General features: G+C 39.2%; 1 protein-coding gene across 2 annotated transcripts in view; it reads left to right on the plus strand.

The window, feature by feature from the left end:
• The window catches only part of LOC121386477 (cell adhesion molecule-related/down-regulated by oncogenes-like), a 187,135-nt gene extending 180,570 nt beyond the window's left edge, over positions 1 to 6,565 (plus strand). For both annotated transcript variants that reach the window (XM_041517394.1, XM_041517393.1), the window contains one exon: positions 38 to 6,565. In XM_041517394.1, the coding sequence (XP_041373328.1) occupies positions 38 to 150 (113 nt within the window). In that variant the 3' untranslated portion in view covers positions 151 to 6,565. The remainder of the gene's footprint in view (positions 1 to 37) is intronic.
• The last annotated feature ends 17,911 nt before the right edge of the window (positions 6,566 to 24,476 follow it).

Consider the following 24,476-nt stretch of genomic DNA (forward strand, 5'->3'; position numbering starts at 1 on the left):
AACTAAAATTAACATGTTTTTCTTTTGTTCTTTTCAGAAGGAACCATCGAATTTAGCACATTCAGCAAGTCCCCTTCAAACGGTTCACGGACATTCATAAACAATGGAACGCAATGTTCCGACGTCTTACACACGAACGTTGACCTCTGACACGCGGCGTGAGGAACTTTGCGATGAAGACGGGTGTTTATTTAACTTGTTAAACGAGAATTACAGGGCAGCGACTGATCGTCAAAATGTAAATTATTATTATTCAGCAAGATGGTGCTATCTTCAGACTGGGTGTTGTTGCTATGGTGACCGGGTTTTTGTTTCACGTGTGTTCTCAAGACTGTGTTCGCAGTTCAGTATGGAGTGGTAGTTGCTATGGAGACCTGTTTGCAATATCCGTAATGTAGGCGATGGAAGGGCAGGAAGGGGGTGGAGGAAAGGGGCAAGGGTACACTGCTCCACTTCTCCCCAATCTCTGAAAATATGTAACTGGTCCGTCGGTTACTAGCATCTTCCGATACCTGTGTGGAACAGGGAAAAACATTTTCGTTCATAGGGCAGATGGTAAGTTTTCAGTCTGTGAGAGAAGGAACTTAAAAAAACAAAAAACAAATTCTGGATACAGGGAAGAACATTTGAATTGTAGGGCAGATGTCGGTTTTTGTGAATGGAACACTGACTAATATTCATTATGTCTCCGTCAGTTTAGAAGGAACTAAAGACCAGAAACGTCTGTTGGATGTTTCTTGAGGACCACGACCAAATGACAATGATGATGATGATAATACATATTTTCACAGTATGAAAGAAATGCTTAACAGTATTGAAATATTTTACACCTGGTTGTGGTGCAACCGGGAGAAAATATAACATAAACTGATTTTATGACTGATTTTAAAAAGTCAATTGTCTCCCCTGACAGGATGTCAGGCTACTGAGCAGATGTTTTGTTTCAAGTCTGTGATACACTGAACTCATTGCAGTTTTGAGTTTATGACATTCAAGTGACTGTGGAACACTGCAGTTTTGAGTTTGGAACACAGAACTGAGTGCAGTTTTGAGTTTAACAGAAGGAACATACAGCAGTTTTGAGTTTGTGGCACACAGAACATACAGTAGTTTTGAGTTTGTGGCACACAGACCATACAGTAGTTTTGAGTTTGTGACATTCAAGTGGAACACACTGCAGTTTTGAGCTTGTGACATTCAAATGGAACACGCTGCGGTTTTGAGTTTGTGACATTCAAATGGAACACGCCGCGGTTTTGAGTTTGTGACATTCAAATGGAACACGCCACGGTTTTGAGCTTGTGACATTCAAATGGAACACGCTGCAGTTTTGAGCTTGTGACATTCAAATGGAACACGCTGCAGTTTTGAGCTTGTGACATTCAAATGGAACATGCCACAGTTTTGAGTTTGTGACATTCAAATGGAATATGACGTGGTTTTGAGTTTGTGACATTCAAATAGAACACACTGCAGTTTTGAGTTATGACATTCAAATGGAACACGTCTCATTTTTGAGTTTGTGACATTTAAATGGAACACACCACGGTTTTGAGTTTGTGACACAGAACAAATGGCTGTGAGATGAAGCATATTACGTGAAAATGCATAATTTATCAAACAGCTTGATATTAATCAAATGCAATTTGTTTTACTTCATTCAAAATACCTCAGACTATAGAAACATATATACGCCATATTAACTGGTTAATATGTGGAACACTTTACATGTATTTCATGTGTCATTTCATGCATCATCTCCATAGCAACGGACTTTTCACCAGCACATGGAAGTGACTGAAACCAAAATGGGACACAATGTGGTTGGAACTGTTTGAACATTTTGTGATGGCATTTTGTAACGTAAAATGCATATTGTATTATGTGGCAACGAATATTGCCAATATCATTTTATATAAACAGTCCAGAATATTGTTGCCACATCGACCGTGACTCTGTTTTAAACTAGTTCATCTCTGTGAATATATTTCGTACATATAAATATACATACATATATATATATATATATTATTTTTGAAATGTACCGTTTCAAAACACTTTTTGCTCAACTAAGGGTAACGTTAACCCTTACGAGGGTCAGATCAAACGAGAAGTAGACACAGGGCACAGCACGTGCTCATTCAGTATTACATATTTCTGTCCGTTGTCTTTTTGTAGGAACTGCTGCGTCAGTTTTTTTGTACTGTACTGATCGACGTTTAAAAGGCAACACCTCCTTTGTATGGATTACCCACCCGCCCTAGAAACCCCTAGCAGTTTGTTAAATACTCTTTAAGGGCCTAGCTTAAACAGTTTGTTAAATACTCTTTAAGGGCCCAGCGTAAACAGTTTGTTAAATACTCTTTAAGGGCCTAGCTTAAACAGTTTGTTAAATACTCTTTAAGGGCCCAGCTTAAACAGTTTTTTTAAATACTCTTTAAGGGCCTAGCTTAAACAGTTTGTTAAATACTCTTTAAGAGTCTTAGCTTAAACAGTTTGTTAAATACTCTTTAAGGGCCCAGCGTAAACAGTTTGTTAAATACTCTTTAAGGGCCCAGCGTAAACAGTTTGTTAAATACTTTTTAAGGGCCCAGCGTAAACAGTTTGTTAAATACTCTTTAAGGGCCTAGCTTAAACAGTTTGTTAAATACTCTTTAAGGGCCCAGCTTAAACAGTTTTTTAAATACTCTTTTAAGGGCCTACTGTAAACAGTTTGTTAAATACTCTTTAAGAGTCTTAGCTTAAACAGTTTGTTAAATACTCTTTAAAGGCCTAGCATAAACAGTTTGTTAAATACTCTTTAAGGGCCTAGCATAACAGTTTTTTAAATACTCTTTAAGGGCCTAGCGTAAACAGTTTGTTAAATACTCTTTAAGGATCTAGCGTAAACAGTTTGTTAAATACTCTTTAAGGGCCTAGCGTAAACAGTTTGTTAAATACTCTTTAAGGGCCTAGCTTAAACAGTTTGTTAAATACTCTTTAAGGGCCTAGCGTAAACAGTTTGTTAAATACTCTTTAAGGATCTAGCGTAAACAGTTTGTTAAATACTCTTTAAGGGCCTAGCATAAACAGTTTGTTAAATACTCTTTAAGGATCTAGCGTAAACAGTTTGTTAAATACTCTTTAAGGGCCTAGCGTAAACAGTTTGTTAAATACTCTTTAAGGGCCTAGCATAAAATAACTGGTTGGAAAAGTAAACAAAAAAGAATCAGGAAAACTGTAATAATATAGGGTCTACATAGTGTGAAGAAATTGGCATTTTTAAACCTAAGAGGCCATTTTTGTTACATCCTTTCTTCACCCGCTCTCAGTCTTTAAACATTATGCAGCGACATTTCCAAGTTACTGTAGTTATTTGAATTTTGGGTGACGGAAATTTATCCAGTAAATTCATAAGAATTAAGACACCATTTTGGCAAGTTTTGCCTTAAAAAAATTTAGGATAGCAAGCCCATACCTACGCATGATGGGTATGTTCACTTGCCCTCAACTCTCTATAATTATTAATAAATAATATTAATTGGGGTGGGGTTTTTTGGGGGGGGGGGGTTGGGTTTTTTTTTAATTTATCATATCTGGTCTATGTTTTTTCGACTATTGAAGATATATGTTTTCAACAACAAATAAAGCACGCCCTCTGTTTGAAAATCAGGCATAAGTGGATGGGGGGGGGTATTTTTGGAGGGTGGAAGGGGGTGAGGGATTTTTTATTTTTATTATTTATTCTCCAAAGCACCTGTAAATATGGTCTGAAAAGGGTATTGGGACATTCCACTGTTTTATGTACAGATTTACCAAGTAGCCTCTTAACTATTTTAATTGTTTAAATGTCAAAGGGGTGTATTTGGGAGGGAGGGTGGGTGGAAGGAAGGATGGGTGGGTGTTCCTACATAATAGGTGTTGCTGTATTGTTGATGTATTAGTCTATGTGTGGGGTATCCGAGGGTTTCTGATTGTCGTATCTGTTTTATGAGGGACTTTTGTTGCAAATAGTTCTAAAACAGGTCAGGTCATAGGGTTTAGCATGCACATTCAGAGCAATATGTTGTATCATCGCACGCCTGTCATGGGCAGAGGTGTCAATTTATGATGGCTCCTTCGTCCAGGACAGGAAAGGGGTTGGAGGGGGTGGGGCAAGAGACCGCCCTCGCTTGGCAAGTGCAAGAGAGCACAAGCAGCCCGACCAGGGTCAGTAGCAGGTGGGGGTGCGGTGGGAGTGTCTATATCACCAATCAATCTCTTTTACACAGCAGTCTCGTAGTCTGATTATTTATACTGAGAGAAAAAAGTAAGGGAACACTCAGTATTGTTGTCAGAATTTATTTCATCAAAAGCACCGTAATGTACATGTAAAATACCAACATGTCGATTGCAATTGTAGATTTCACAATTTGATATGGACGACGGTTTTAGTTGCAGTGACGTGTCGCTGTTAAATGTTTATGTGATCCCTTATTTATTTCAGTCAGTATACAGGGCCAGCTCTGGATGAACAAAACATTTCACCAAATTATCTCAAAAAATGCAAAAGCTAGTTATTTTCCAACAAAACGCCAATTAGTACTTGAATTGTTTTTTGCCAAATTAAAATAAAATTTGCCAATTGTTCCTAAAATTTGCAATTGGCGAATTTGGCGAGTGGCAGAGTTAGCCCTGGTGTACATGTACTTTCTTAAAGGAAAACAATAGGTAGAAAACAAAATATTCATAAAATGACTTTTTCAAAGCATATCATGTTTCCTTTTGTCCTATCCAGTTTATATGTGAAGATAGGTCCAGAGCATACTTAATATTGAAAACAATAAATCTCCGATAACCAAACGGTCTCAAAGTACTGTCTAAAATTTGCACATTTAAAAAAATCTGACACACTGAACATTTTGTTTTATCATTTTCAAGTTGATTTGTGACATGAAACTTACATTAGTGACTGGTATAAGCAGCACAACATGAAACTTGTGTTAATGACTGGTATAAGCAGCACAACATGAAACTTATGTTAGTGACTGGTATAAGCAGCACAATATAAAACTTATGTTAGTGACTGGTATAAGCAGCACAATATAAAACTTGTTAGTGACTGGTATAAGCACAACATGAAACTTATGTTAGTGACTGGTATAAGCACAACATAAAACTTATGTTAGTGACTGGTATAAGCAGCACAACATGAAACTTACGTTAGTGACTGGTATAAGCACAACATGAAACTTATGTTAGTGACTGGTATAAGCACAACATAAAACTTATGTTAGTGACTGGTATAAGCACCACGACATGAAACTTACTTAAGTGACTGGTATAAGCACCACAACATGAAACTTACTTTAGTGACTGGTATAAGCACCACAACATGAAACTTACTTAAGTGACTGGTATAAGCACCACAACATGAAACTTACTTGGCTGGTATAAGCACCACAACATGAAACTTACTTAAGTGACTGGTATAAGCACCACGACATGAAACTTACTTTAGTGACTGGTATAAGCACCACAACATGAAACTTACTTAAGTGACTGGTATAAGCACCACAACATGAAACTTACTTTAGTGACTGGTATAAGCACCACAACATGAAACTTACTTTAGTGATTGGTATAAGCACCACAACATGAAACTTATTTAAGTGACTGGTATAAGCATCACAACATGAAACTTATTTAAGTGACTGGTATAAGCACCACAACATAAACCCAACAATTCTATTGGAAACCGACAGCTGTTTTTCAGACAGGCATGCAAGGTTTCATCTCGTAGCATTTGTACGAGTCACTAACATGTACGTTTCATGTCTTGAAGGAACTAAACATTATTAAAAGTCTATTGTGTCAGATTTAGCAATGCGTATTTCAGACACTACTTATTGCTGACCATTTGGTTGAGGATTTGAAATGCTACATAAACTTTATAGCGGGTCCATGTTTTGTTTTTAATCCAGTCATATAACCATTTGACACATCTGACCTCATATCTCTATGCAAGACAGAGTTCAGAGGAGTAAATTAAAAGCATGTTTTTCTCTTATCCACATCCATGTTGATGTGACAACATGCTTTGAAATTTATCATCTCTGATTTTAACAATTTTAAATTTTTCATGTTTTTACACTTAAAAGAAGCAGAAATCCATATTAAAACATACACTGAAGATTTTGAAATCCTGACATTTGAAATCTTTTTAATACTTTGATCCTAAAGACTTTGAAATCCTATTACCGATATTTGATTTTTAAAATGTTTATAAAATTTCATTTCAACTTATTTTCGTGCTTATATCCAATTAAGGTTCAAGCACACTGTCCTGGGAACACACCTCAACTGTCTGGGCTGAAAATAATATTTTACAAGATACTTTTGGCAAGTTACTGTATCTAGAGGTGTACTGTACGTGCAATGACTGATATTTGTTTCTATGGTGATGTGATTATTGAACAGTGCCATCTAGTGTGCAAGTCTCTTTGTACTCCAGGTCATGTGACTGTCATGTGATATTAACGAAGTTGTCTTCATCGTGTTCGTCATTATGTAAATAATTCAATGTACAATAAATGAATCATAAGTATTGTTTGGTTTCATTTTGTTTTTTGTCTCTAACTGACAAAAGATGCCCAGTGGTAAAGCGACCGCTTGATGCACGGTCGGTCTGGGATCGATCCCCGTCAGTGGGCCCATTGGGCTATTTCGTGCTCCAGCCAGTGCACCACGACTGGTATATCAAAGGCTGTGGTATGTGTTATCCTGTCTGTGGGATGGTGCATATAAAAGATCTCTTGCTTCTAATCGAAAAGAGTAGCCCATGAACTGGCGACAGCGGGTTTCCTCTCTCAATATCTGTGTGTGGTCCTTAACCATATGGTATATCAAAGGCTGTGGTATGTGCTATCCTGTCAGGGATAGTGCATATAAAAGATCCCTTGCTACTAATGGAAAATTGTAGCGGCCTGGGTTTTCTCTTTAAGACTATGTGTCAGAACTACCAAATGTTTGACATCCAATAGCCGATGATTAATAAATCAGTGTGCTCTAGTGGTGTCGTTAAACAAAACAAATATAGAACACACTGAGCCTGAGATTGGGATAGTAATACAAATACTATCAAATAATGTCTGCACATAAATTTATAGAGGATAGGGGAGATTAGTGGAGGCTTGCTGAGGATTTTATACTTTTATCAACAAGTGCTGATAAATTATGATATCACAAGACACAAGGGGGGTATTCTTTTTATCATCCATTATCAGTCTTTTCATTTGCGACAGTTGTAAACAATGTCAGTAATGTGGGTTGAATGTCAGCGGTAGACTCGTTAAAGGGACATTCCTGAGTTTGCTAAAATGTTTTAGATGCTATCGACCAACAAAGACTTTTTAACGATTGTAATTACATATTAAATATAATTTTCCACATAAAATATTAGTGGGAGTATATTAAACGTCTTTCTGATCATTCTAATATTTGTACTAGGTTAAATCTCATTTTATTTTCTAAAATATTATTTTTTCATACGTACGAAATTATTTGAAAACAGAATCCAGTTTGGTCTTCTTACAAATATTAAGACGACCAGAAACACATTTAATATACAGACACTGATATTCTAAACTAGAAAATATATTTAATATGTAAGTTTAATCGTAGAAATATTTTATTAGTCGGAAACATCTCAGTCTAATTAAAATTAGCTCCACTATTACATGTGGATCTAAAGACAGCCAGTTGGAGCTCATGTCCACCAATCAAAACCTTACTTGCAGAATCCTGCCAGTGATTTAAAAATAATTTTAAAACATTTCGAATTATCCTGAGGGTATACGACATGTTTCGTGTGAATTACGAATGCCTTAAAACATGTTTTATTTTATAAAATAAATAATTTGTAATGTAAAACTGAAGACTGATTTAATTTTATTTTATTTTATAAATAAATAAATAATTTTTAATGTAAAATTGAAGACTGATAATCCACCCCGTACATATTGGTATGGTTCGCTGTACTGCGGCCACTAAAATAGACTCGCCCGATATTTTTAGAATTTGTATGCTCCCAAATAACGTTATAAAAGGCGAAGTGTGATTGGTCAATATTTAAATTATTATTTACAGACGAAATGTTACCTGGACATTGGGGACTACGCAGTGTTGTTACTTTTAAATCACTGGCAGGATTCTGCAAGTAAGGTTTTGATTGGTGGACATGAGCTTCAGCTGGCTGTCTTTAGATCCACATGTAATAGTGGAGCTAATTTTAATTAGATTGGAAACATCTTACAATGCAACAAACTCAGGAATGTCCCTTTAACTAGCAGAACGACAGTGGCGTGACGTCACTAATGGTAGGTTTAGCACTGAAACAAACACAGTGACGTAACAAAACATTGTCTTGTGATTAAAATTTGACCAATCAAGATTATAGTGCCAGCGATATCTCCTACTTGTAAAAGCCTTTAATGGATAATAAAATATAATATTACCACTCTGTGGAATCACTGGCATTGAGTCTGAAGTGCAACTATAATCCGTCCCACAGGGAACGCCTTTTCTCATACTACAAAATGTATTACAAATTATTGATTTATGAGCCAACTGATTTGTAAATTGCATACAAAGATAGTATTTTGTTGTTATTTCCAAAACACTTTAACTTTTTTTCTAACATCAAACCAAACTAAAATTATGTACAAAAAAAAGAAGTTTTATAGAATGCAGCTGTGTTTCCACTAGGTTTGGAAACAATCAGTGTTTGTTGAAACTTCACTACTGAACAGATTGCGTGGTAATCTGTTTGGATTTGGATGCATGCCAGCTTTCTCTGGCACTGACCTACGATGACCTACGATGTGAAGGTGATTCCATTATCTCGTCGGGCTCCCCTGCTTCGCATGAAGTTGTATCTTCAAAATCATGCTCTGGTTCGATTTTTGTATTACCATTATGTCTTTGAGTAGGATCTCTAGGAGTACTTGGGCACGGGCTGAGTTTAGTAAGACTCGAGTCCGTTCACCCGTGCAAGGAAGAGCACTCGCGTTTAATTATAATGTTTACGTCATTCTGCTGTATGCTTGCCACCTAAATTAAATATATTATAGGGCTATGAGATATGGGGGAAAAACTAAAGTTGAATATGTAGAATGCAATACAATGGCATGATTTGGCATCCATGTTCAGCGCTGGAATTAAGATGCATATTGCCAGTTTACTTTATTCCTTGGTCTCGTAAGTAAGTGTCGGGTACTTGGGGTCCGGGTCAAGTTTGACCCTCGAGTACTCGAGTCCAGTATTTTGGACTCGTGGAAGCCCTACTCCTGAGGAGACATCTGCCACCCCTGATACAAGATTCTATCTTGGGTCACTGACTTCGATCCCATACACAGGTGGCACCATTCCTGCAACTTCACCTACATTATCCTGTACACAACCTGGTGTCTGTAATCTTCTCCTCTCATAGCCATCATTACCAGATTCATCATCACTCGAAAATAAACTGTTGGGCTTGTTTATCTCTGGAACTCTATTTGCTCTATGTAATTGCTCTGCATGAATGCCATCCACAAGAGTCCTGGAGTTCCGTCCTGTGAATTGTTTTGCTCTCTCTCTCTCTCTCTCTCTCTCTCTCTCTCTCTCTCTCTCTCTCTCTCTCTCTCTCTCTCTCTCTCTCTCGCTATTCCAGTAATATCGAAATCGGTTGATAAACCGAACTTCCTGTTGTAATTTACCGGCCTCGGTGGCGTCGTGGCAGGCCATCGGTCTACAGGCTGGTAGGTACTGGGTTCGGATCCCAGTCGAGGCATGGGATTTTTAATCGAGATACCGACTCCAAACCCTGAGTGAGTGCTCCGCAAGGCTCAATGGGTAGGTGTAAACCACTTGCACCGACCAGTGATCCATAACTGGTTCAACAAAGGCCATGGTTTGTGCTATCCTGCCTGTGGGAAGCGCAAATAAAAGATCCCTTGCTGCCTGTCGTAAAAAGAGTAGCCTATGTGGCGACAGCGTGTTTCCTCTAAAAACAGTGTCAGAATGACCATATGTTTGACGTCCAATAGCCGATGATAAGATAAAAAATCAATGTGCTCTAGCGGCGTCGTTAAATAAAACAAACTTTACTTTTCCTGTTGTAATTTCTTCAGTATAGGTTTAGAAAAGGTTATGGAAAGTACTGGAGTTTGTGTCTGTTCAGTAGTTTGACGTTCTTCTCGCAGTACTTGCGTACGAGCCTTACCAGTGTACCAGTTGTTTTGCCATGTCTTAAGGTATCATAAGTGTACTCTTCAAAAACGGTAGGGGAACCTGAAATATTAATGTTAATATCAACTATTAGACCGAACATACGTTTTGACCACAGACATCCTAGTAAAGAACGTTCAGGTCTGTTTATTAACACACCGAAACACATTCCATAGTTTGCACATGCATCACGCAGTTGCCCCGTATATGTGCGTGGGGTGTCATTCTCGATTTTGACAATTTCCAGGAAGGTCCATTAATCACCGTGGAACATTATTTCTGTCAATCTTTTTCATTCTGTTGATCATACAGTTGTTATTGTTTTGTTTTTAGTCATTTTTATTGTTTGAATTTGCGATTTACTGATAAAATACCCGTCAACTTTCATATTTCACTTCTGACCCTAATCGTCTTTCAAGATCTTTGGTGGTCATAAGATCTACTATAATACTGAACTACCGGTTGTAATGTTAGCCCAATTAATTCACTATTATCATATAGCCATTCCCCACAGCTAATATACCTTACAGTTTTGGCTATTGTAAATTCTTATTTATTTTTAAAAATAAAGTTTATTGATCCAGGAAAAACAAATATAGTAGTGCCAGGGTTATATATGTAGCATATTAATCAAACAGTAATAATAGACATAGATACATGTAAAACATAGTTTATAGTTTTATGATTTTATACCCCCCCCCCCCCCCCCCCCCACACACACACACACACACACTTTACCATGTTCCTACGCCACTGGAATATGTACCTAGATAAAACGATTTTTTTAATGTACGTGTTCGTCTGGATTATGTTTTTGGGGGGTGCGTGTGGTGTGTGGGGGCTTGTTTTGTAGGCTATTGTTTATTGGGGGGGGGGGGTCGGGGCAGATTTGTTGTTGTCACTGAGGTTTTTTGGTGGAGGGGTAAAATTGTTGCGGGTTTTTTATTTTAAAAATATTAGGCCTAGGTTTTTTGTTTTGCCTTCCACTTAACGCTTCTAACCACCTACCTTAAATAATGGGCATACAAGGCTAACAGAAATATGTTTATACACATATTTTAATGTAAATAAAACAAGTACTGTTACTAGGTAGATGTTTTTAGGTTAAATTATATATTTAGCAGCACAATTGGCATTTTATAATACAATGTATATAGGCCTAATTAATTTACAGCAAACGAAATATTTAGTCAAACAGGCGCGTGTGCCGGAAAGTGTGTAGAGGAAATCTAGACTGGCTAGTGGTGTTTTTAGGGGAGGGGTCGGGTCATGCGTCTCTGGATTTTTTTTTTTTTTTAAACCAAACAAACCATAACATAGCAGGTGGGGAAGGGGACTGTTCTGATCGGAATATTACATTTAGTCCGTTCCATCCTCCTACAATATTTATTTTTTATTTTTTAAATAATTTCGGTTTGGTTTGACGTAAAATTTACAATAAAAGTGTTTTGGATATAACAAAAATATACTATTTTTGTGTGTAATTTAGAAAACGGCTCAGAAATAAATAAATTGTAGTAAATTTCATAGTATGAAACAAGTAAAGCAAAGTTTGTTTTATTTAACGACGCCACTAGAGCACATTGATTTTTTATCTTATCATCGGCTATTGGACGTCAAACATATGGTCATTCTGACACTGTTTTTTTTAGAGGGAAACCCGCTGTCGCCACATAGGCTACTCTTTTACGACAGGCAGCAAGGGATCTTTTATTTGCACTTCCCACAGGCAGGATAGCACAAACCATGGCCTTTGTTGGACCATTTATGGATCACTGGTTGGTGCAAGTGGTTTACACCTACCCATTGAGCCTTGCGGAGCACTCACTCGGGGTTTGGAGTCGGTATCTGGATTAAAAATCCCATGCCTCGATTGGGATCCGAACCCAGTACTTACCAACCTGTAGACCGATGGCCTAACCACGACGCCACCGAGACAAATGCGTTCCCCGTTGGACGTACTATAAACATATTATGTTTCTATTATCTGATACAACGGTGTTACTGTCACACACAATTAATTAAAACTGTAGGTGTGTTTGTATGTTTAAATGAAATTATGATAATTAATGTGAGGCGAGATTGTAACTTTTTTTTAAAAATCCAAAATGTCCATGCAATGAAACCAAAACAATTAGGGTGGGTGACAGCTCGCTAGATTCATCTCCTATATTTTCACATGGTCAATTGTAACAAAACGCAATTTCAGCCACTTATTTTTGTACCTGTATCATTCTTTATTATTAAAGCATAGGTGGGGAAATTTATGATGCCAGGGGCTGGCATGCATAAATCTCAGCTGAAGATTCACAAATAACTGTGGTCATCGGCCATTCTTGCTGTTACCGGGACGCGCCGGAACTGGCCTCAGATTACAGTTATCTTCTCATTTGGTTGTCCAAATCCAGAAATTTGTCCGCGCAAGTAGTCTGCTGTTTGACTGTAATTATTTCATGGCAGACAGCTATAAAGTGGCAACTATTTGACTGAAGTTGGCAGGTCAGAGCATGTAGTTTGTAAACATGTGTAACTTATTGACATTGAAGACTTGTTTGTGGTAATTCCGGCCAATGCAAAAGTAGTGCTTTTTGTGTAAAATGGGTGTACTCCGGCCAGGTTTAGTGGGTGTGTTTGTTTAAACCAATATGCTGGGAGAAAGAGCTGGACAGCAGGGGTTGTCCTTTTCAGGGTATGTGTCCCCCAGGCAGGCAAAGGTACATACAAAAATCCACGGGCCTGCTGATATTAATAAAAATGTTATAGCCACTAACGCTATATAGAAACATAGGCTATAACAAACTTAAAGGGACATTCCCGAGTTTGCTGCACTTTTTAAGATGTTATCGACTACAGAGACTTTTTGACGACTGTAATTACATATAAGATATATTTTTCTGCATAAAATATTAGTGGCTGTATATTAAACGTGTTTCTGATCGATCTAATATTTGTACTAGGTTAAATTTCATTTTATTTCCTAAAAAACCCACTTTTCGAATGTACGAAATTATTTGAAGACAAAATCCAGTTTGGGCGTCTTACAAATATTAAGACAACCAGAAACACATTGAATATACAGACACTGATATTCTAAATAAGAAAATATATTTAATATGTAAGTTTAATTGTAGGCATATTTTATTAGTTGGAAACATCTTACAATGCAGCAAACTCAGGAATGTCCCTTTAATTGTGGTCTGTGGCCAACTGGAAAGCGGTTAGGGGACGTAACTCTGCCTATTTGTTCTCGCTAATTTCTAATAGAGGCTATGCTTAGTGTTGCTAGCTTGCTTTGTGCCATAATATAAGAATCCAATTGTATCGGTGAAAATTGACCAGAAGCGGTCAGGCCCTTTCTAAGGGCCCTATGGGCAACCTAGGGACACCCCCCAGCATCATATAAGTCTAATTAACGAGCTACTCTCGACTCACTAAATTCAAAACCTATGTTAGCTCTCAATTTTTATTTTCGACCAACCGTTCAAAATTGCGCCAAACTTCCTTAAATCAAAATTGCGCACCTTTTCCATTTGGCATTTACTTTGCTCCTTCAAAATTCCATAGCACCATTACCCCCCCCACACACACACACACACACACACACACACACACACGCGCACACCTCTGCCTGTTACCGACCACGGTCGGGCTGCTGGTGCTCCCTTGCACCTGCCAGTGCAGGCAGTCCCTCCTCCGCCTCCCACCCCACCATTCCTGTCCTGGGCAGAAAGGCCTTGTGCCCAGGACAGGCGTGCGCTACAACAGCTTGCTCTGAATGTGCACGTAAAGCCCTATGACCTGACCTGACCTGGTGAAAATTACAAGTAGGCCTACCTTGGTCTGGGTGTGTTTATGTTGGAATAATGAGGAGCGCCGCGTTTCGTAGAACAACATGTCCAAAGTCCATTAAAATCAGCTTTCGGGAATGTTTATTTTATCAGAAGTGTTTATATTTTAAACTATTTTAAGGGAAAATAAACAGAGTTTTACCTTGGTGGACTACTTTCAACTGGGTGTTTGCTTAATTACGTTAATGGTGGTTGTATCTGTGATAGTGTGAGGATGATTGCGCATGGAATCAAGCTTGATACGTCTGGCTGGCTGCCCGTCTGCAGTCGCAACCACTAACAAAAGAAAATAAATATTGTCACGGTACCGTTGGTGGACTTTCACACCTGTGACCAAACCAGGTATTGTCACACACACACACACACACACACACACACACACGAGCTTTACAGAGTAACAATGGAAATTATTTCACGAGGGACATAAACATGATACGAAATGGATGCTCGTTTAAAATACAGTAATAATATAATGACAACATATGGTACACTATAAAACAATTTCACCAAAAAAATTTACTTTCGAGACTGATAGAAAAAGGCCTGTAAGATTGAGTCCACGTCAGAGCAGGTTAACGCTAAAATTTGGTATTAGAACATGCTGTGATTATTTCCCAACCATCGTATACTATATCGTGTTTTAATGTAAGAAAGAAAGAAATGTTTTGCATCCAGTAGCCGATGATTAATAAATCAATATGCTCTAGTTTTTTGCCATAGTGTAGCAAGATTAACAGTGGCAAGTAGAAAACAACCTTTGCTCTATTCTGTTGATCGTCCACGAGATTTTCCAATAAAACTTGCCTTTTTTTTTAATGAAATAAAAGAACGGTCCCCTTGTCGGTTTGCTCGACATAGCTGCTATAATAAAATGGCGGAAGGAAGGAAGGAAATGTTTTATTTAACGACGCACTCAACACATTTTATTTACGGTTATATGACGTCGGACATATGGTTAAGGACCACAAGGATATTAAGAGAGAAAACCCGCTGTCGCCACTTCATGGACTAATCTTTTTCGATTAGCAGCAAGGGATCTTTTATATGCACCATCCCACAGACAGGATAGCACATACCACGGTTTTTGATATACCAGTCGTGGTGCACTGGCTGGAACGAGAACTAGCCCAATGGGCCCACCGACGGGGATCGATCCCAGACCGACCACGCATCGAGCGAGCGCTCTACCACTGGGCTACGTCCCGCCTCTCCTGTTAATGTGGTGCACGTTTAACGACATCACAAGAGCACATCGGCTATTGGAAGTCAAACATTTGGTAGTTTTAGAGAGGAAACCCGCTAAAAAAAAAAAATAGTAGCAAAGGATCTTTTATATGCAGCATCCCACTGACAGGATAGCACATACCACGGCCTTTGATATACCAGTCGTGGTGCACTGGTCCCCTGACGGAGATCGATGGATATTATATTATAATAATACTAATAACAACAGAAGGATAATATTCTCAGCTGGCAAAGTTTAAATTTTCACGAATGTCCCGATATATTTTAACGTGCACATATACCACGAAGGTTTCGCACAATATCCGTAGTTTGCAAACAGTCAGTTTGTTTTGTTTAAAGACACCACTAGAGCACGTTGATTTTTTATCTTATCATCGGCTATTGGACGTCAAACATATGGTCATTCTGACACTGTTATTTTTAGAGGGAAACCCGCTGTCGCCACATAGGCTACTCTTTTACGACAGGCAGCAAGGGATCTTTTATTTGCACTTCCCACAGGCAGGATAGCACAAACCATGGCCTTTGTTGGACCATTTATGGATCACTGGTTGGTGCAAGTGGTTTACACCTACCCATTGAGCCTTGCGGAGCACTCACTCGGGGTTTGGAGTCGGTATCTGGATTAAAAATCCCATGCCTCGATTGGGATCCGAACCCAGTACTTACCAACCTGTAGACCGATGGCCTAACCACGACGCCACCGAGACAAATGCGTTCCCCGTTGGACGTACTATAAACATATTATGTTTCTATTATCTGATACAACGGTGTTACTGTCACACACAATTAATTAAAACTGTAGGTGTGTTTGTATGTTTAAATGAAATTATGATAATTAATGTGAGGCGAGATTGTAACTTTTTTTTAAAAATCCAAAATGTCCATGCAATGAAACCAAAACAATTAGGGTGGGTGACAGCTCGCTAGATTCATCTCCTATATTTTCACATGGTCAATTGTAACAAAACGCAATTTCAGCCACTTATTTTTGTACCTGTATCATTCTTTATTATTAAAGCATAGGTGGGGAAATTTATGATGCCAGGGGCTGGCATGCATAAATCTCAGCTGAAGATTCACAAATAACTGTGGTCATCGGCCATTCTTGCTGTTACCGGGACGCGCCGGAACTGGCCTCAGATTACAGTTATCTTCTCATTTGGTTGTCCAAATCCAGAAATTTGTCCGCGCAAGTAGTCTGCTGTTTGACTGTAATTATTTCATGGCAGACAGCTATAAAGTGGCAACTATTTGACTGAAGTTGGCAGGTCAGAGCATGTAGTTTGTAAACATGTGTAACTTATTGACATTGAAGACTTGTTTGTGGTAATTCCGGCCAATGCAAAAGTAGTGCTTTTTGTGTAAAATGGGTGTACTCCGGCCAGGTTTAGAGGGTGTGTTTGTTTAAACCAATATCCTGGGAGAAAGAGCTGGACAACAGGGGTTAATTGTTCTTACCAGGGTATGTGTCCCCCAGGCAGGTCAAGGTACACACAAAAATCCACGGGCCTGCTGATATTAATAAAAATGTTATAGCCACTAACGCTATATAGAAACATAGGCTATAACAAACTTAAAGGGACATTCCCGAGTTTGCTGCACTTTTTAAGATGTTATCGACTACAGAGACTTTTTGACGACTGTAATTACATATAAGATATATTTTTCTGCATAAAATATTAGTGGCTGTATATTAAACGTGTTTCTGATCGATCTAATATTTGTACTAGGTTAAATTTCATTTTATTTCCTAAAAAACCCACTTTTCGAATGTACGAAATTATTTGAAGACAAAATCCAGTTTGGGCGTCTTACAAATATTAAGACAACCAGAAACACATTGAATATACAGACACTGATATTCTAAATAAGAAAATATATTTAATATGTAAGTTTAATTGTAGGCATATTTTATTAGTTGGAAACATCTTACAATGCAGCAAACTCAGGAATGTCCCTTTAATTGTGGTCTGTGGCCAACTGGAAAGCGGTTAGGGGACGTAACTCTGCCTATTTGTTCTCGCTAATTTCTAATAGAGGCTATGCTTAGTGTTGCTAGCTTGCTTTGTGCCATAATATAAGAATCCAATTGTATCGGTGAAAATTGACCAGAAGCGGTCAGGCCCTTTCTAAGGGCCCTATGGGCAACCTAGGGACACCCCCCAGCATCATATAAGTCTAATTAACGAGCTACTCTCGACTCACTAAATTCAAAACCTATGTTAGCTCTCAATTTTTATTTTCGACCAACCGTTCAAAATTGCGCCAAACTTCCTTAAATCAAAATTGCGCACCTTTTCCATTTGGCATTTACTTTGCTCCTTCAAAATTCCATAGCACCATTACCCCCCCACACACACACACACACACACGCGCACACCTCTGCCTGTTACCGACCACGGTCGGGCTGCTGGTGCTCCCTTGCACCTGCCAGTGCAGGCAGTCCCTCCTCCGCCTCCCACCCCACCATTCCTGTCCTGGGCAGAAAGGCCTTGTGCCCAGGACAGGCGTGCGCTACAACAGCTTGCTCTGAATGTGCACGTAAAGCCCTATGACCTGACCTGACCTGGTGAAAATTACAAGTAGGCCTACCTTGGTCTGGGTGTGTTTATGTTGGAATAATGAGGAGCGCCGCGTTTCGTAGAACAACATGTCCAAAGTCCATTAAAATCAGCTTTCGGGAATGTTTATTTTATCAGAAGTGTTTATATTTTAAACTATTTTAAGGGAAAATAAACAGAGTTTTACCTTGGTGGACTACTTTCAACTGGGTGTTTGCTTAATTACGTTAATGGTGGTTGTATCTGTGATAGTGTGAGGATGATTGCGCATGGAATCAATCTGGATACGTCTGGCTGGCTGCCCGTCTGCAGTCGCAACCACTAACAAAAGAAAATAAATATTGTCACGGTACCGTTGGTGGACTTTCACACCTGTGACCAAACCAGGTATTGTCACACACACACACACACACACACACACACACACACACACACACACGAGCTTTACAGAGTAACAATGGAAATTATTTCACGAGGGACATAAACATGATACGAAATGGATGCTCGTTTAAAATACAGTAATAATATAATGACAACATATGGTACACTATAAAACAATTTCACCAAAAAAATTTACTTTCGAGACTGATAGAAAAAGGCCTGTAAGATTGAGTCCACGTCAGAGCAGGTTAACGCTAAAATTTGGTATTAGAACATGCTGTGATTATTTCCCAACCATCGTATACTATATCGTGTTTTAATGTAAGAAAGAAAGAAATGTTTTGCATCCAGTAGCCGATGATTAATAAATCAATGTGCTCTAGTTTCTTGCCATAGTGTAGCAAGATTAACAGTGGCAAGTAGAAAACAACCTTTGCTCTATTCTGTTGATCGTCCACGAGATTTTCCAATAAAACTTGCCTTTTTTTTTAATGAAATAAAAGAACGGTCCCCTTGTCGGTTTGCTCGACATAGCTGCTATAATAAAATGGCGGAAGGAAGGAAGGAAATGTTTTATTTAACGACGCACTCAACACATTTTATTTACGGTTATATGACGTCGGACATATGGTTAAGGACCACAAGGATATTAAGAGAGAAAACCCGCTGTCGCCACTTCATGGACTAATCTTTTTCGATTAGCAGCAAGGGATCTTTTATATGCACCATCCCACAGACAGGATAGCACATACCACGGTTTTTGATATACCAGTCGTGGTGCACTGGCTGGAACGAGAACTAGCCCAATGGGCCCACCGACGGGGATCGATCCCAGACCGACCACGCATCGAGCGAGCGCTCTACCACTGGGCTACGTCCCGCCTCTCCTGTTAATGTGGTGCACGTTTAACGACATCACAAGAGCACATCGGCTATTGGAAGTCAAACATTTGGTAGTTTTAGAGAGGAAACCCGCTAAAAAAAAAAAATTAGTAGCAAAGGATCTTTTATATGCAGCATCCCACTGACAGGATAGCACATACCACGGCCTTTGATATACCAGTCGTGGTGCACTGGTCCCCTGACGGAGATCGATGGATATTATATTATAATAATACTAATAACAACAGAAGGATAATATTCTCAGCTGGCAAAGTTTAATTTTTCACGAATGTCCCGATATATTTTAACGTGCACATATACCACGAAGGTTTCGCACAATATCCGTAGTTTGCAAACAGTCAGTTTGTTTTGTTTAAAGACACCACTAGAGCACATTGATTTATTAATCATCGGCTATTGGATGTCAAACATATGATAATTTTGTACAATCATAGAGAGGAAACCCGCTACATTTTTCCATTAGTAGCAAGGGATCTTTTATATGCACCATCCCACACAGGATAGCACATACTACGCCTTTGGTATACAAGTCGTGGTGCACTGGCTGGGACAAGAAATATTCCAATGGGCCCACCGATGGGGATAGATCCCAAACCAACCGCGTACCAAGCGAGCTAGTGTGTGTGTGTGTGTGTGTGTGTGTGTGTGTGTGTGTGTGTGTTTACTTGGGTTTATTTTGAACTTTATTATTGATTGTTTATTTAATTAAACACATTCCTAAAAGTATACAACAAACGATATGTTAAAATGGAGATGGGGGGGGGGGGGGGGAGGGAGAGAAGAAGAGAAAGCTAGAAAACCAGAGAGGAAAAGATCTCCTTTAAGCAAGTGGGAGTCTATAAAATTAATTCATTTCATTTCAAAGTTACATTCTCTGGTTACCATATTATAACATCATGTACAAATATGAAATACAAGCTCAAATGCACTTTAAAAAAAAGTCGTGTGTGTTCGCTATGAACGGATATCGTCAAAAGTATACGCTTGATTCGTCGCCTGTGCCGCCATAGCTCGGCAAAGCACAAACGACAGCCTGTTGTCAGTTTCAGTTAACACGTGCGTTTGCTGATTTCAAATTGTAGGGTTCGTCTCAAAAAATTAAAAGGGAAATTTTGTGCTGTACGAAGAACGTTCGGTTGAGGATACGGTACTAGAGTCTTTCGTTAAAACTGGTTTGATCTTGACAATGTATTATCGACAATCGTACCTTCCTATTTCAGAATTGATATTTTATCAAGTGTTAGTGGAACTTTCAAAGTTTAGTCTGTATACTAGTAACACATTAATCATGTATATATTTTTTAAATAAAATATACTAAAGTAGACAATGAACGTTTTCACTTCTTAATTTTACGTGTTAAAATCGACAAATTCAAATAAATATTATTTCGTTTGGAAAGGGTAAAGTTAGGGGGGGGGGGGGGGAGGGACATCAAAGTTAAAGCATATTGATTTAATAATCATCCGACGCCATACAACCGTAAATAAAATGTGTTGAGTGTGTCGTTAAATAAAACATATTCTAACCTTCCTTCCATCTGCTGTTGGATGTCTAACATTTGGTAATTTTGACATATAATCTTAGATAGGAATCGGGTGCATGTGCAGGGGGAGGGTATTGGAGGCCGAAACCCTAACTTGCCCAAGCTTAAAAAAAATTGAAATGTATTTTCTGGGGGACCATGACCCCATATAAATTTCGCTCAACACAGTCTATAACCCCAACCCCGCTGAAATCCCTGCACACGCGCCTTGGAAACCCGCTACATTTTGTTTTAGCAAGGGATCGTTTATATGTACCATCCCACAGACAGGATATCACATACCATGGTCTTTTATATACCCGCCGATGGGAATCGATCCTAGACTGACCGCGCATTTCCAAAAAACACCTTTTTAGGTCTAAGTAATGAATAAAAATAACATATAGTCTTGAAAAATGTTACGTAAATCGAACACAGTACCCTCTTCCTCTACCCTTAGAGCGTTACGTAATTATTAACACCCCTTACATGTAACGCGTATGCCAACAGCTGGCCACTGTCAAAAATTCAAAGCAAATCCCCCACCCACCGACCCCTGGAAAGGCGTTGTACCATACCTCTATGGATATAAATATGTTTTGGAGATAGGAGACGACCCCTCAATCAAGACAGTTAAATTTGTTCAAAAATTGCGAAATCTCACGTGATCTCTTGTTGGGGAATTCAACACTTATGATAAACCAATGAAAACCGAGATCGGTAGGAGCCTGTCAAAAGTGTCCCACTTTCGAAATACTGGCTTTGTTTTTGACCTGGATAAGCCAGCATAGTGAAACCAATGCGGAGTGCGGCGTCATAATTATATGCACCAAACGTAATTGGATTTTCTGTTCTATATGCTTAAATAATAGAAATACTGCCGCTTTAACTTATTTTCGTACTTATATCCAAGTAAGGTTCAAGCACGCTGTCCTGGGCACACACCTCAGTTATTGTTAGTGGTTAGTAAGAAAGAAGCGGGTGTAGCGATCTTACACCTACCCATTGAGTCGTAAAAACTCGCTCTGGGTTGGAGTCGGTACCGGGCTGCGAACCCTGTACCTACCAGCCTTATGCCCGATGGTTTAACCACGACACCACCGAGGTTGGTTATAAAATTCAAATGAGATCATTGTTTATTTAAATGATATGGGGGGGGGGGGGGGGGCGGGACGCAGCCCAGTGGTAAAGCGCTCGCCTGATGCGCGGTCGGTCTGGGATCGAACCCCGTCCATGGTCCATTGGGGGTATTTCTCGTTCCAATCGGTATATTGCTAATCGAAAAGAGTAGTCCCTGAAGTGGCAACAGCGGGTTTCCTCTCTCAATATATCTGCGTGGTCCTTAACCATATGTCCGACGTCATATAACCGTAAATAAAATGTGTTGAGTGCGTCGTTAAATAAAACATTTCTTTCTTTCTTTTCCTTCCAATAGCCGACGATTCATAAATCAATGTGTCCTTAAATAAAACAAACTTTTTGGAGGTTTATTTAAATAGACACATACCTAAAACAAAATGTTAAAAAAACCCAAAAAACTAAAACAAACACTCAGAAAAAAGAAAGAAAAGAATAGGCGAAACAAACAGGAAGAGAGAAAGAAAACAAAAGCGATCTCTTTTGAGCCAACGGGAGTCTATCAAATTCAAATCAGTGCTCTTTTTTTGTTGGGCTTTTTTTTTTCTTCTTTCTTTCTTTCTTTCTTTCTTTCTTTTGCGATCGTGAAAATGTTAATTATGGCCGACTCCTCCTAAACATCCACATTTTACACATTTTGTTAAATTATGGCGGAATCCTAAAGACGGCATACTTGGGATGTCAACTCAACACAAGCGCTCCGGCGCCAACACGCGCGATGTACAAAGTCTGGATTTCGTTAACTTCTCATAATATTAGTGTTTTAACATTTCTTTGAAATCACTTAAAAAGATTAAATTATTGGGCATGCCGTTACGCGCGAGATGGGCGCGAGATGCGCACGAGATTTCGACAGCTGACGGGCCCTGTCGCGCGCGTGCGATACACCGGAAATTGGCGCTCATTACGTGATGTCAAAAAAGTTAAACGCCTCGCTGCGTTCGGTGCATGAAATTAACGGGAGAGTGCTTTCACATTTGAAGCAAAAGGAAAAATTCAAAAACAGGAAAGTCTAGTTTAACATTAACAATCATGAGCAGTTCTTTGTAAGCCGCGAATTTCTAGAAACGTTTTTCATTTGATTTGGGGATACGCATAGGCGTACGGGCTCCCATTTTTTTGTCGTAGGGGGGGAGGAGAAATTCAAAAACAGAAATGTCTAAAATGACAATCATGAGCAGTTTTTTTTTTGTAGGCAAGTTTTTCATTTTATTTAGCGGACAGGGATGCAGGGTCGTAACCTCCGGGGGGGGGGGGGAGGGGGGCAGTTGCCCCCTTCTTTATCTGTCTTCTTTTTCTTTACTCCAGAAAATAGCATACACACCTAAGAGTTTCATTTGTATAGTGTTTCATTTGTATAGTGTTTCATTTGTTTATAAAAAGTAGTCCCCCCCCCCCCCCCCCAGAATTTTGATCAGGGTACGGCCCTGGATGGCATAGGCGTACGGGCTTCCATTTTGTGTAGTGGAGTAGGCTGGGTTCAACGAAAATACTCAAATCTGGATAACAACATTTATTCATACCAAACAGCTATATATGGTTGCAAATGAATCACTACGCAACTAATTTTGCGAGTGGGCTATTTCTCGTTCCAGCCAGTGCTCCACAACTGGTGTAACAAAGACCGTGGTATTTGCTAGCCTTTCTGTGGGATGGTGGATATAAAAGATCCCTTGCTGCTAATCGAAAAGAGTAGCCCATGTAGTGGCGACAGCGGGTTTCTTCTCTCTATCTGTATGGTTCTTATCCATATGTCTGACGCCATATAACCGTAAATAAAATGTGTTGAGTGCATCGTTAAATAAAACATTTCCTTTCCGTTCCTACTTTTGCGGGTAGAATGATGAAAATACATGGTAAAAAGGTCTCAGGTTAGCACATTTTGTCCGAATATATCTATAATTTCTGCCCGAATTTGATGTTTTGCTCCAGCACTAGGTGTGTGTGTGGGGGGGGGGGGGGGGGGGGGGGTGGGGTGGGGGGAGTTGCCATTATCCCTGCCCTCTGTCTCGTACGCTTATAGGGGTGAGGTTAATGACAGAATATATTATATGCTTACAGAGATGTACCAGTGTTGCGCCGGGTTTTCATAAAAGCTGGAACACATTGGCGACCAATGCAGACTGATGCAGATCAACCGAAAATATTCTTTCTTCTTTTTCTTTCTTTTTTTATTGGCACACAACAGACGGTCTGCGTCGGTCGCCAAACTGCTACAGATATTTTGGGAAACCAGACAATGAAATGACGCTTGTTGAATCAGTCGCAGCCTAAAAATCATGGATCTTGTTTTTTTGTTTTTTTGTTTTTTTTTGTTGTTGTTGTTTTGGGGAAGCGGTGTGTGTATGTGTAGTTTTGTTTCTTTCTTTATTTCTCTCTCTCTCTCTCTCTCTCTCTCTCTCTCTCTCTCTCTCTCTCTCTCTCTCTCTCTCTTCCCCTTCTCTCTCTCGTCCCTTTCTCCCCTTCTCTCTACCCCTCTCTCTCTTTCCCCCTTCTCTCTCTCTTTCCCCTTCTCTCTCTCTCTCTCTCTCTCTCTCTCTCTCTCTCTCTCTCTCTCTCCGTTCCCCTTCTCTCTATCTCTCTCTCGTCCCTTTCTCTCTCTCCCCTTCTCTCTCTCTCTCTCTCTCTCTCTACCCCCTCTCTCTTTT

The sequence above is a fragment of the Gigantopelta aegis genome, chromosome 12, assembly GCF_016097555.1.
Source record: "Gigantopelta aegis isolate Gae_Host chromosome 12, Gae_host_genome, whole genome shotgun sequence".
Taxonomy (NCBI): domain Eukaryota; kingdom Metazoa; phylum Mollusca; class Gastropoda; order Neomphalida; family Peltospiridae; genus Gigantopelta; species Gigantopelta aegis.